Source organism: Scardinius erythrophthalmus (assembly GCF_964197995.2).
Source record: "Scardinius erythrophthalmus genome assembly, chromosome: 23".
NCBI lineage: Eukaryota > Metazoa > Chordata > Actinopteri > Cypriniformes > Leuciscidae > Scardinius > Scardinius erythrophthalmus.
Window position 1 is genome coordinate 29767131 of NC_138243.1, and position 13817 is coordinate 29780947.

General features: G+C 38.7%; 1 protein-coding gene across 3 annotated transcripts in view; it reads right to left on the reverse strand.

Moving 5' to 3' along the window:
• The window catches only part of LOC308684121 (3',5'-cyclic-AMP phosphodiesterase 4D-like), an 85411-nt gene that overhangs the window by 15943 nt on the left and 55651 nt on the right, over positions 1-13817 (reverse strand). For all 3 annotated transcript variants that reach the window (XM_081355190.1, XM_081355192.1, XM_081355191.1), the window contains 3 exons: positions 13031-13107; positions 12830-12879; positions 5605-5717 (listed from right to left, as the gene is read on the reverse strand). In XM_081355190.1, coding sequence (XP_081211316.1) covers positions 5605-5717; positions 12830-12879; positions 13031-13107 — 240 coding nt within the window. The remainder of the gene's footprint in view (positions 1-5604; positions 5718-12829; positions 12880-13030; positions 13108-13817) is intronic.

Below are 13817 nucleotides of genomic sequence, written 5' to 3' on the forward strand. Positions count from 1 at the left end.
TTTGACATTTTGACAGTCAAAAATAGTCGATCTCCGAATGCAACGTAACAGGGAGAAGAGTAAAGATGGAAAGCTCCTAAAGCTTAGTTCCAAATAAATTCACGGATAATTTGTTGTTTTGTCGTTAGTGAAAATTAATATTGTCCTTGTATTTGAAAAAGGATCCCCATATGAGAAGCAATACTAAAATTCAGAGTCAGCTCATTCGCATTCAGAGATCGACTATTTTTGACTGTCAAAATGCCGGTGGACAGAACCAACAACAGTTACAGTGAGTTGTTCGAAATCTTTCTTTTTAGTAAACTAATTTTTTTTTTTTTATTCTAATTATGCTTTTAAACGAAAGTTTGCCTCGGGTAGATTAACAAAAAGACCCTAGGATGCATTTTGGCGAGAGTTACGCTTTAACTATATCAAGTGCTGTGAGAAAAGGCTATAACCTCCACCTCCAGCATCCTCACACTAGCCGAGACTCTTCTTTATGTGGACAGATGTGACGTAATGACGCAAACACATGCTCGAATTTCCCACGGAAATCCACCAGTACCACTGGAGCTAAAAACATTATTACAAGCTCACCGTTTTGAGTCGAGCTACGGCGAGAGCTTTGAACACTGGCTGGTTATGTACTTGCTCAAAAATGTATTTTGGATAATTTTTAACCCAAAAAAGTTACGGACTGCAGCTTTAACTTATAGAAAATATTTTAGGGGTTGGATTTCCAGCAAAAATACATTTTTTGAAACTGTACATTTTTGTCGCCCACCACTAGAGTGAGTGATATGATTGAACCACAAAAACTGCAGGTGAAACAGGATCCTGTACGAAACACTGCCATACAGTAACATCAGATTATAATTATGATTGATTATAGACTGGAGGGAGTGTGGTCGAGTCTGGCTGCAGGTCGAGGCCGGTGTCATGCCGAACCTCGGCCCACACCCCAAAATCTGCCGGGAGCTCTTTATGCGCATCATCAGAAAGGCAATGCTATTTCTGGAGATCTAATTATCGCCACGTCAAGTTTTATTGGGAACATGCACACTCATAATAACACATAATTCCAAACAGATTTGACGGATGCTAATTGAATCCTGGAACTAGATGAAGTAACATCTTAAGTGCACAAATCCCAAATCTGATGAACTCTTATTGGCTGCATGTTGGATTTTAGGTCACAACGACATATTATATGTCTGTATTGCTCATGTAAAGCGTAATGCCATGCAAGATGTAAATTATATTCCCTCTTTAGTGAGGAAGCAGACCTCTGTGTGGTTTTCTGTGAAGTGAATTCTGGCTGGATCTGGGCTTGATTAAAGCCATCGGCGAACTCTTTGAGTATCGCTCAACGTTTCGTGCCTTGCGGTCGCCGCTTCAGAGAGGACCAATGGGAAGCCAGAGGCTTTACCACAGCGCGTGCAGGATCCAAATCATTCAAGAAACCCACTGGCCACAGATACCCCCTCATCCCCTACGCCAAACCCCCCTCTCCAACCCACACGTCTCATTTTCCTCCTGTCTGTCTTCTTTCGGGTCTCTGCACCCCTGGCACTGGCACTGGCGTTTGAAGAGGATTCATGGAAGGGAAGTTGCTAACTCCAGATTTGCTGTAATGGGAAGTCTTAGTAGAAAGATAAATATATATTGGCAACACCAATTTTTACTTGCATTTGGCACTTGGCGAGTGTTATATACAGGGCCTAAAATCAACACTCACCAAATACAGAGTGCGAGTAATAATCGGTGTTTGGAAGTAAATTAAATGGTGTCAATCACTAGTTGGCCGGTAACAGATTCATGAATTCTAAACATGAATGTGAACTATAGTTGTCAAAAAGTACTGACTTTGGAAATTTAAAAATGTGACGATACCAGCATTTCCCTCTAGCGTTTTGAACGGATTCTTAAACACCTCTGATTGGCCATTGTGTTGACGTGCTCAATGCCTTACTGTATATTAGGGGTTTGTTTAAATCTATAAAATCCTCTAAACTTGAGCCATAGTCATGGGATTATGGGATTAGTCAGTTGATGTTGGATTGCTTTCATAGTCCATAGAGATGAGTCTGATTCCTAATGTCTCTAAATAAACACTGCCAGTACTTTTATTTGTTACATACATTGGATGTTTAAAGACACAATATATGTTATGCAATAAGGTACTTCTAAGCAACCAGAGATCAGATAACACACTTGAATTTGCATTCGCCGTGCGAGTTCATTTCTGAGCAATGGCTTTATTTGCATCTCTTCGCATCAGATTAGTGCGTGAGGCATTTTGTATTACACAACCCAGCTCTCCTTTATAAGGCCCCTCAGTCTTATGGTTTGTTTTTTGAATGAACTGAGCATGCTCAGGAATCACCGGCATAGGCCTGCCACGCTGCATACTGATGAACAGAATACCTACAGTACACACACAGCAACAACATGCCCGCCCTGTCACAGCGCAGACAGACAGGCTTGTGCAGGATCCCACATGCTTGCAGTCGCCATGGCGACGCAGACAAATTGAGCCCTGCAGTGTGTGTGGAGAGGCAGCGCAGACGATACACACACGCACCACATTCGGCACAAAGACACCCAGCCGAAAGGTTAATGAGGTCCGCTAGCAAACATCACAGCATCTTAGTAGCTCTGAACACACTTATTTTAGCCTGAGATGTTAAAGCACATGTTGTATGCTCATGAATATGGGGACACTGATGTAGCATGCGTCTGGTAGTGCATATCGTAGCCTGTGTATGAACGTTAAACACAACGCTATGATGTCACGCAAGGGCTAGTTTAGACACGCAGCGTCTCGGCAGCGAGCTTTGTGACACTGTAGGCAAACACACGTTACATACATCTAATGATAAACAGCTTTGTTTGGTGTTAAATAATTTATAATATATATATATCACACACACATAATATAAACACCACTAACAATATATATTTATCTAACATTATTAATTACCTATATGTGTGTGCGTGTACAATATGTAATATATAACATATATTGCATAAAGACGGTATATTTAAAATATTTGTTTAATGGCATCTTTTTATGAAAGAAGGCCGGGATCATTGATACCAATACTGATGTCTCTATTAAATTTCTCAATTTTAGCCGTTAATAATAACCACTGAACATCACAGTATAATTGAAAGCTATCATTTAATAAGCATTAAAAAAATATAACTACTTTTAATTCAAGCGATCTTGAAACAATCTTCACATAAACCCATTATAATAAATGTCACATTCAGCGGTGCCTTATATATATCAGGACTCAACGCTAAGGGTTCTTCTACGGGTCCTGTCAGGTTGGTTGTTTTCATTGTTTTTGACCTATGTAACCTTGTAAACTAAACAGCGCTGTCAGATTCTCAGGTAGGTCTAACAGGTAAATAGACAAATAGAAATTGAATAATCAAACACTGCATAGTTGAATTAATCCTTACTAAAGCCACAAAAGAGCTTTTCTCTTTGTCTTTTGTTGTTTGATTAACATTAATGACAAACAGCATCAGGTTTATGAGGCTGCTGTCACTTTAATACCTGACGCACATGATGCGGATCTAACACACTTCCCATTTTCTCACAACTCTACGTTCATTTAAGACTTTTTTAACTCATTTAAGACTGTGCTTGCGAGGATACTGGACAAAATGGGAATTTGACACAATTTGGGGTTTTTGTCAATTCAAGCGCAAAAGAGAAGCAGCTTTCGAGTGTTTGTTCACAGAGAGCCGCTTCACAGACGTGCGACAGTAAAGATCTGCGTTTTTATTTCTGCGTCTTATCGCGTTTGAATGATTTAATAGCACTTGAATGAATGATAGCATGATCATATACTGTAGCACAGCCAAAGATGACAGAAAAAAACGCATGTTGCATTGATTGTTCAATATTTTTAATGTGTTAAAATAAAAAATAAAAAATAATGAATGTGTTAATTTTGACAGCTCTAATATATATATATATATATATATATATATATATATATATATATATATATATATATGGTGTTTTCTAAGGTAAGAACCACTATTTCTATTATGATTTTTCACAACAGTATTCAACTTCTGCAAAAGAGGTGTTCTGTTACTTTACAGGTAAAACAATTCCTTGGGCCAGGAAGCAAACAGGCAACAAGTTTCAGGTCGGACCTAAAACTTGTTTGGAAAAGCATGTTTCCTGTCTATTCAGCAATAAAAGCTGATGGTGTTACAGTGATGTTATATAATCAGGTGAGACTGTAAACACAGTTTGCATAATGCCCGTATATGGGAAATCACAATAGTTAGCAGGATCAAATTATAGTTTTAAAAATATGAATACATATAAATTGCCTTATATGGGATGTTTCAAACATGTCTCCAACAAGGTGTTTGGATAATGATAGTACTGCACCTTTTATGCATATGTCATAAATTAAAATATCTTTAACTATAAAATATAAAAAAATTACAAAGCAAAGCAAGACTTCTTTATAATTAGACAAGGATCACTAATCATGGTTAAACTCTGTATATGTGTCATTTGACCCTAAGTTTGTTCTACAGACATGGATGCACCTGGTTCATGATAAAAATGGGTGGAAAAATCCCACAGACCAAGATATCTAGAGACCAGAATATCACAGAATCTTGAGGGTGGGGAATTTTCACACGAGACAGCCCATAACATAACAACCCAGAACCCCCTAGCAACCCCTTAGCAACCACCCAAAATTCCAACCAACTGCCTTGCAACAAACTAAAACTCCCAGGTAACCAGCAACTGTAACCACTACCCAAAACTCCCTAACAACCATCCAAAACATTCTAGCAATCACATAGCAACACCCTGGCAACAATCCACAACACCCTAGCTTCAAATCAGGCAAACACCCCTCACATGTTCTTTAGAAAATCAAAACAGTTTGTGGAAAGACTTTTAAATGCACCAAAGTCCAGCAGCAGGCAGTCGACCTTTACATGACAGCAAACATTATATCACCTAATTCCAATGTGAAATATAATTCATGACCCTCAGTCCCCCTCCTCACAGACCTGCACCAAACACATATTTCTCTAAACAGGGAAGCTTTGGTGGAGACGGCAGTACTGTGCCACGTTAAAAGATGCCAGTGCAGTCGTCAGCAATGCTAAACATGATCCCCAGCAATCTGACCTCCCTCTTACAACAATAGACCCAATGACAATGATGCTTCAGTCTGGATAAAGGTCTAAACTGACGACTCCAGCATGGGAACGCGCACACATCCACGCATGCATAAACAGAAACCAGTGTCAGTCGTTTATACTCACACAGTGGAGAAGCGAGCATTTGGATGTTGCATTGGATGATGGTCAGGATACGTGATGGACAATCCTGCACGTACATGACTTGTGTGTGTATCTCCCTGAAATTGCACCCCCCCAGGGGCAGCCATCTTGGCTCTACGCTACCTGATAACGTCTCTCATCTGTGAGCCAACAGCCCTGCCAAAATCACACCAATTACCTGAGTTCCCCCGGGCGTCAGTAATGACATTAACTCAAGGGAAGCCCTTCTTTCTTAGGTGTGTAAATGCCATGTGTTAGGTGGTAAGTTTAAGCGTGACTCACCTTGTTGGAGGCCATCTCGCTGACGGAGTGTCGGGTCTGCAGGGTCTCTAGCTGGTCCAGGCACCAGTCCAGCTCCTCCAGGGTCTCGGTGGCCAGTTTCTGGTAGGCCTCCTCTGGAGGGAGACAGGGAAGGGGGTGATCAGTTTTGAGGCGTTTGACCGGGCTAGCCGAGGCTTCCCGAACATCGTCCACATCGTAGACAGCCATGCTGGGATGTCCACATGGGTGACTCTTCATGCTGTGCTGAAAAGATCAGGGATAGCGGATCAAATGCGAGATGCTCCTTGCACTCTATTAACTCCTGATCCGGTCGAAACAATAAAACGGAGTCACAGCGCTGTCAGTCCAGCTGTGAAGGGCTCCTGGTGTATCGCGCACCAGAGCCCCATGCTCCTAGAAAACAAAACACACATATACAAGCACGGAGAATCCCGATGTTGTAATCCGCTTCTAATGATTCCTATCGACCCGCCGTGATCATTTCACATCCACGCGCTGGTTTATAATCAGTCTCCTCCACAGGTCCATGAACTTCAGATGTCTTTTAGCTGACGTTCTGTCTCACAACAACAAAAGAGAGAAAATGCAAAGGATCCCCCTTTCAGCACCTCCCACCGGCTTTCAAAGCCCCCCTAGTCAGAGATCCAGACTCTTATATGAAGCAACGGGCGTTCCTGGAGAGCGAGTCGTAAAAAAAAAAAAAAGGAAAAAAAAAACGAGCTTGCACAAGCGACACAGTGAGAGCGCAGCACCTCGGCTACACAGACATGACATAGGAGGCATTGCTTTACACAAACATGAGCGGCTTCCTGTGAAACCACAAACCTACAGAGCTGGAGAGCACGACGCAGAGAGAGACGCAAGATGTGGACCGGAGCGCCGGAGCCGAGCCGGAGCATCCCTGCAGACTCACTGCTGTCAGCAAAAAAGAGCCGGATCTCTGTTACAAATGTATTAAAAATGCATGCAGCAATTTTGTCTTAAACATGACACGGAGTTTCACAACATCTGAAAGCAAGATCAAATTAACCACAACACGTGTTAGTATACTGCATATAAAATGTCTATTGACGTACTGTATAATATGTTTAATTTCAATTTACGTATGCAGCATGTACAGTACCGTAAAGTTTGGAAACATTAATATATTTATTAAGAAGAAAGAGAAAGAAGTCTCTTATGCTCAACGAGGCTGTATTTATTTGATCAAAAATACAGAAAAAACTGTAATATTGTGAAATATTATTACAATTTAAAATAATGGTTTTCTATTTTAATATACTTTAAAGTGTAATTTATTCCTGTGATCAAAGCTGAATTTTCAGCATCATTACTCCAGTCTTCAGTGTCACATGATCCTTCAGAGATCATTCTAAGCCTATCACGAACCAATTACAGTAGATGAGATAAACAATAGAAAAATGTAAAATTAAAAATAATTATAAATATGTGATCATATCTAGTTATTTTGGGGTTGTAAAAATGATCTATATCAGTCTGATAAGGCTGAACACATTTTAAACTAATATTCTTGCATCTCTTTTTAAATGATGTTTCCAAAGTTTCACATTTTTTATGCTTTTTACATTTTTTCTACAGCAAATTATAACATTTAGATCAAGCCTCATTTCACTAACGAAGCATGTGATTTCAAACCTGTATTTTTGTTAAAAATTAACAATATTGGTCATTATATCAGTTATCGTCTAAAACAATCATTCTCAGTTATCAGTATTGGCCAAAAGTGCCTTAAGAGAAATAGTAGCTGGTATGAACACACAAGCAAGTCTCTAAAGCAAAAGCAGTGCTGAACAAACGGGGTAAATGTGCAGCAAACACCCACATCCACAGGAGAGCGATTAGCATCAGACTGGGAGAGGTCGCTTTACTCGTGATAGACAGATTGCTTGAGATAGCAACTGCTCTTTCATGTCCCAGAATGCTCCTGGGAGGTTGTTTACTTCAGCTGTACTCCATTCCAGCGCAGACAAGCCGACATTCACTGTGATGCTTAAAGATTACGTGACAGTCAATCTGCGCAGATTACGACTGAAAATTAATCCTCGTTATGGGACTGATGCAGTCGCCGATCCGGTCAGGGCCACATTTCATTTTTTTCTCTCATAATCCTGGATTATGCAGTTGTGACTAGTGCGTTTAAAACCTGAACCTGCGTCACAGGACGTGCATGTGTTCATACCGCACCGGTGATAAACAATAACCCGTACTGTGCAACTCTACTCGCGTGTATTGAGTTACACAGGGCCGTGCTGAAGTTACAAGACCATCTTTCATCAAAACAAGCGTGCTTACGCGTGACACAATCACACCGCACACTTCAGCGGTCACAGGATCTTGCTGCTATTGTTACAGGGCAACCTTTAGAGAAACACACTGAGTGAATCTGACATGCAGCTCTGCATAGCGTTCGCCCAACCTCACGCACGGGTCAGAAACATCGTAACTCAAGGGTCTACGGGGGAAACGCAGCAACACAGACAGAAAAAATGCAACAAAAAATGCATAGATGAAAGGTTTAAAAAGGGAAAATTAGGCGGAAAGGATCACATTATGTGTGGCATTCAACCCCCCCATATCTTTAGCCCTCTTCTCAAACGTCTGTTCAATCACTCTGAGGAGAATTCAAGAGCAGGGGTCCACTGTCCTTGCTGACAACATCTCCTCTGACGTCAATGGCATTCTTCTTGTGTTCAGTGCGACACCAGAGGCCGGCCCCTCAGAAGCTGCTGGGACTGAGCGCACGCTAAACTCTGGAGTGGACTCACTGAACACTAGACAGCAAATACCAAATGCTAAGCGTTCACAATAAAGGAATTCAGGGAGGTCAAAATAATTTTTTTTTACCCAAAATCAAAAGGAAAAATATGCAAAATCTATTTTAGGTTAATCAAAATAGTTTGCATTTCTTTTCCAGCCTGTTGAAAATAATCTGAATCCTACTTTTACGTGATATTTATATGGCCAAACGTGATGTCAGGAGGGGATTTTTCTATTTTATGACCCTACAAATTTGATGAAACTATTAAAATATGAGGAAAATATTGTATATCTTTTAAATATGAGGGAAGAACAAAACACTAAACTTGGTTAAGGTATTTATCTGACCAAATGACTTGGCAGAAAAGGGAAAACAAAAGCTTCAGGTTTTATTTTACTATGCAAATAAAAAATACATAAAAAAAAGCATAGAAAAACAATAAGCTCACAGGAAAAAACATTTATTGACTACAAAATAATGAGTTCCCGTTTTTGCATGTGTTCATAATTTCTTTGTATGACATTCTGGCCAAAAATTATGTCGGCACAATTTGTCAAGTTTCATTGCATTATAATCACTATTAAAACAATCGACTATGCAATATGCTTACAAAATCTATAACACATTTTTAATGGTATTTGAATAAAGGGTGAAGATGATAATTTTCTAACCTGGACATCACTTTTGGCCACTGTATATATTTATACTATTGGCTACTATTTGTTACAAAATATTTCTATTTCAAATAAATGGTTCTATTGAACTAGAATCCTGAAAAATATGTATCGTGGTTTCCACAAAAATATGAAGCAGCACAACTGTGTTCAACATTGATGATAATCATAAATGTTTCTTGAGCAGCAAATCATTATATTAGATCATGGGACACTGAAGACTGGAGTAATGATGCTGATTATATATTGAAGGACAGTAATAGTAAAAAATAAATAATAAAAAAATTGAATGGGCCTAAAATAGGCTCTATTTAAATATGAAATATATCTTGGGACCTTGGAGTAAACTGCATGTAAACACCAGGTAAACCCACATTGCTCCTGATGTTTAATGTCTTGTGCTGCTAATCACTGTGGTAAAGGACTGACCCATATGAGCTCCTCAAACACCACACAAACAGGTCAGAGATGTGTGAAGCTCTTCAGATAAATCACCCAGAGCCACCAGCTGCCGAACGGCTTCTGAGAAACCCTTAATGTCAGCCGTCAGTGGGTCAGCGTTCTTCAAATACACAAGACCTCTCCAGTAATAGTGAGAGAGCAGGCGTGGGAAACAGAAGCCGAGGCTGACGCAAACACCTTCAGATCACCTAGATGAGCGGCGCCAGGGCTGAAACTAGGGCATTCTCTGAGTCTTTCTGTCTTTCTGAGACCATGTTTATGCCATCAGCCACTGTCAGATCATTAGAAGGGGCGGAGCCTCTCGGTTTTATATAGACACATTCCAACCCAAATCCTGGGTTGAGCCTTTTGGGTCAATTTTTTCAGTGTTTGGGTATTTTTTTGTAACCCAGATCTTGGGTCAGCCGTAGCAACCCATGGGTTGAGTTATTTATTGCGGAGGGTTTTTTGCGACCTCTTCAGGATAGAGAAGCGCAGCTCTGTCAAATCGGCGCATGTCTTCTGTAAAATACAGATTTGCGTACATTTTATTTTATCTATAATTTCGTTATTGTTCTGTACATCATTTAATCTTATGCAAAGCAACATACAGGGGCGCATCTAACATTTTATGATTTTATTCAAAAAAAGATACAGAATATAAATAATTAGATATGTTCTCAGAACAGTACACTGATTGTTTATGGACAGGTTATGGAATCAGTCACAGCATACGCAGGGTGGAAGAGTTAGCAGTTCCCCCGCTGAGTCCACAGAGACTCGTCGATTACACTTGAATTACTTATAATTTTTACTTCTAATATTTGTTAAATGAGCTTAAATGTATGTAATATGTATTTATAAAATGTGAAATATAAAATACTGTAAAATATGAAAATAAAGGAATTATCATGCAAACCAGTGGAGTGTTTTTTTTTTTAAGTTTAGAGGATTTAAGTTCTTCTGTAAACATTAATTCATGTATGAAATAAAAAATAAAAAAAAAAGTTAGTATTTAGTAAAAATGAATCAAACCATTATCCTGGGTTAAATAAACAACCCAATTTGCAGGGTAAAATTAACCCAACATGTGTTCTGTCCTATATTAACCCAGTCCTTGGGTTGCCCAGTGTTTTTTGTAGAGTGTAGAAGCAGCCAATCAGGTGCCACTGATGAAAGTACGTCTTTGATTTTGCCGCTTTCTCAAACGCAGATGCGAGTTGTGTATGTTTACGACCGTCTCCATATCAGGCTTTGTAGACGAGTGATGGGGAGCATCTTGATTGACGGACTCGTCTTGCTCCGGCACGTGTGTTCCGGCACTGAAAGCACGTCTCTGGCCGAGCGTGAAAGCGAGATGGCGTGTTTATGCGAGTATCGTGTCAGTTTGATGGGCTGCCAGCTGAGCCATGACTATTAATATCAGCTTTGACCCGGGTGAAAGATTCGCCAATGTCAGAGCAGGTTATGTTTACTTCTTCACAAAGATCAGACCTACACTACTAGTCAAATGTTTGTAATCATTAAGATCTTTATGTTTTTGTAAGTCTCTTCCGCTCACCAAGGCTGCGTTTATTTGATTAAAAAAATACAGTAAAAACTGTGAAATATTATTACAATTTGAAATAACAGTTTTCTATGTGAATATATAGTAAAATGAAATTTATTCCTGTGATCAACATTACTCCAGTCTTCAGTGTCACATGATCCTTCAGAAATCATTCTAATATGATGATTTGGTGTTTATTTATATTTGTTGCTCAATTATTAATAATGGTTCTTATTATTACCATCAATTTGGATATTTCTTGATATTCTTGAGGAAACCATAATACATATTTTCAGGCTTTTTTGCTCAATAGAGTTCAAAAGAACAGCATTTATTTCTAATAGAATTATCTTTACTGTCACTTTTGATCAATTTAGCGCATCCTTGCTGAATAACATATTAATTTCTTACACTTACCCCAAACTTTTGAACGATAGTGTATCATGGTTTCCACAAAAATATAAAGCAGCACAACTGTTCTCAACACTGATAATAATAAATGTTTCTTGAGCAGCAAAACAGCATATTAGAATGAATATTAAAATATATTCAATCCAGTTGTAATAATATTTCACGATATTACTGTTTTTACTGTATTTTATCAGCCTGGTTGAGCATAAGTCACTTCTTTATAAAAACATTTTATCAATCTTATTAATTACAAACTTTTGACCAGTATGTGCTTGATAAGCATCTAATTTGAAAACTATTGGTATTTAATAGAGAGTTGATCCTCCATAACAGCAATCTAGGAAAGCTTTTCACTAATGTCCATGTTTTCTACAATAATGTAGAATTATGTATTGCTTACTGCATGAATGGAAGGAGGTTTGTCGCTCCCTAGAGGTTCACGGCTGCTATGACAGGTTTGATCAATCCAACTGAATCCAACACAACCAACAGGACAGAATCAAAGCAAACCAGACTTTAAGTCTCCTTGGAAAAACACCCCAGAGATCTCAAACTCTGCTCAAACACCAAAGTCAGATATTTCAGTATGAAATGCTCGATATTGATAAATCACAAGAGAGAACAGGAGAACACACTGATTTGGTTTAAAGGTTTAAAATCAAAGCATGAAACCCTAAGCTAGGGTGTTGAACATCATAGAAGACAATGTTACCATACATATGTTTTAATTTATTGAAGAAAACTAGTTCATTTTAAGCTAATTGCTAATTGTCAGACGTTTTCATGTACTATATTAGTACATCGATGACTCATAGTTATTAATGAGACTGCATGTCGTTATCCAATGAGAAGATACCTCGCGTAATTATTCACGACAGCACGCGCTGATTTCCTATGACAGGCGCTTCAAACAGTGAGATGATCACATACAGTAAGTGAGAGATGCGGTAATGGGTCAAAAACGAGTGTTTGTTTTGCTTTGCAAGAGTTTCTATCCAATAGATCCTGAGTCTTCAACACAAACACCATTCATCCACACTGTGAGTGTAACCGGACTTTATTATTATAAATTAATATAATATTTATTATTAATTATTAGTATTAAAGATACAAAAGCGTGTTGATATATGTTTAAAGTACAAATGTGAATGGCTGTGAATTTATTTGTGCATTAACTGATTGCTCTCACAGGATATGTACAGTATGTATTAGTGTAATTTACGATGAACCATGTATAATATGTGTATATTGTGAAATAAAACTGGCTCTCTCACGGCCACTTTTGAAGCATTTTTCAGAACTGTGGTGAAAACGGGGTTTCGTGACCCTTTAAATTCCTGGAATAATATGAAAACCAATGGGAAATCTCACCTGTGAAGGAGGCCTTTGTGAGAGGAGGCTGATTACACATGGGGGATCGCCTGTGAAAATTGAGGAAAAAAGCAGAAAGCATTATATATAACTAAACATTTGATTCTTGCAGTCAAAGTACCAGGTGATTCGTTCCCCTCTGCTCTGGCTGCATGTCAACAACGCTCCATGACACTTGCAAAACTGTGTAACTGCACTCACTTGTTGGACGCTCGATCTTGCTGAAGGTTGGTTAACGCTGCAAAGTTATTCCGTACCGTCCTCAAACTAGCCAGCACCTTCAAGAGCAGAGCAAAACACAAGACGTCATTTAGGTTTTGTTTTATCCATCACAGTTCACCTTGTACAGAATAACACAGTCAGGAGAATGTGAGTATTCACATTTAAAGGAAGTAGAGCTTCCTTTAAATTCTGAGGCTTTACCCACATATGAGGTTGAAATACAGTCAAAAAGTGTTTTTAATAGGGACGCACGATATATCGGCCACTATATCGGTATCGGCTGATATATGTTCGTTTTTAATGTTATCGTTATCGGCCGGATAAGAAAATTTGTCTGATATATTAAAGCCAATAAATAATGTATTATTTCCTTCAGCTAAGACTCTTCAGATGTGCACTGTTCAACATGATGATTCTGAATTGCTTGAAATATGATTGGAATCACTTAAAAAAAGGAAAATACAGTTCAGTGCAACATGTCTGTCATATCACCTATATAAAATTATTATCAGAACATCACAATTGTGTGCTTCGGTCATGGCTTTTAATGGTAAGACTCTCAAATTATATAACATTTTTTATTTATCGACCAATATATCGGTTATCGGCTTTCAAATATAAAGAATTATCGGTTATCGGTTTTGGCCAAAATGTTTATATTGGTGCATCCCTAGTTTTTACTGTTAAATAGTGTGTAAAGTCAACATGATACACATTCCCTGTCATTTTGTGAAGCATTTACTCGTGCATGTTATTCCAAAAATAA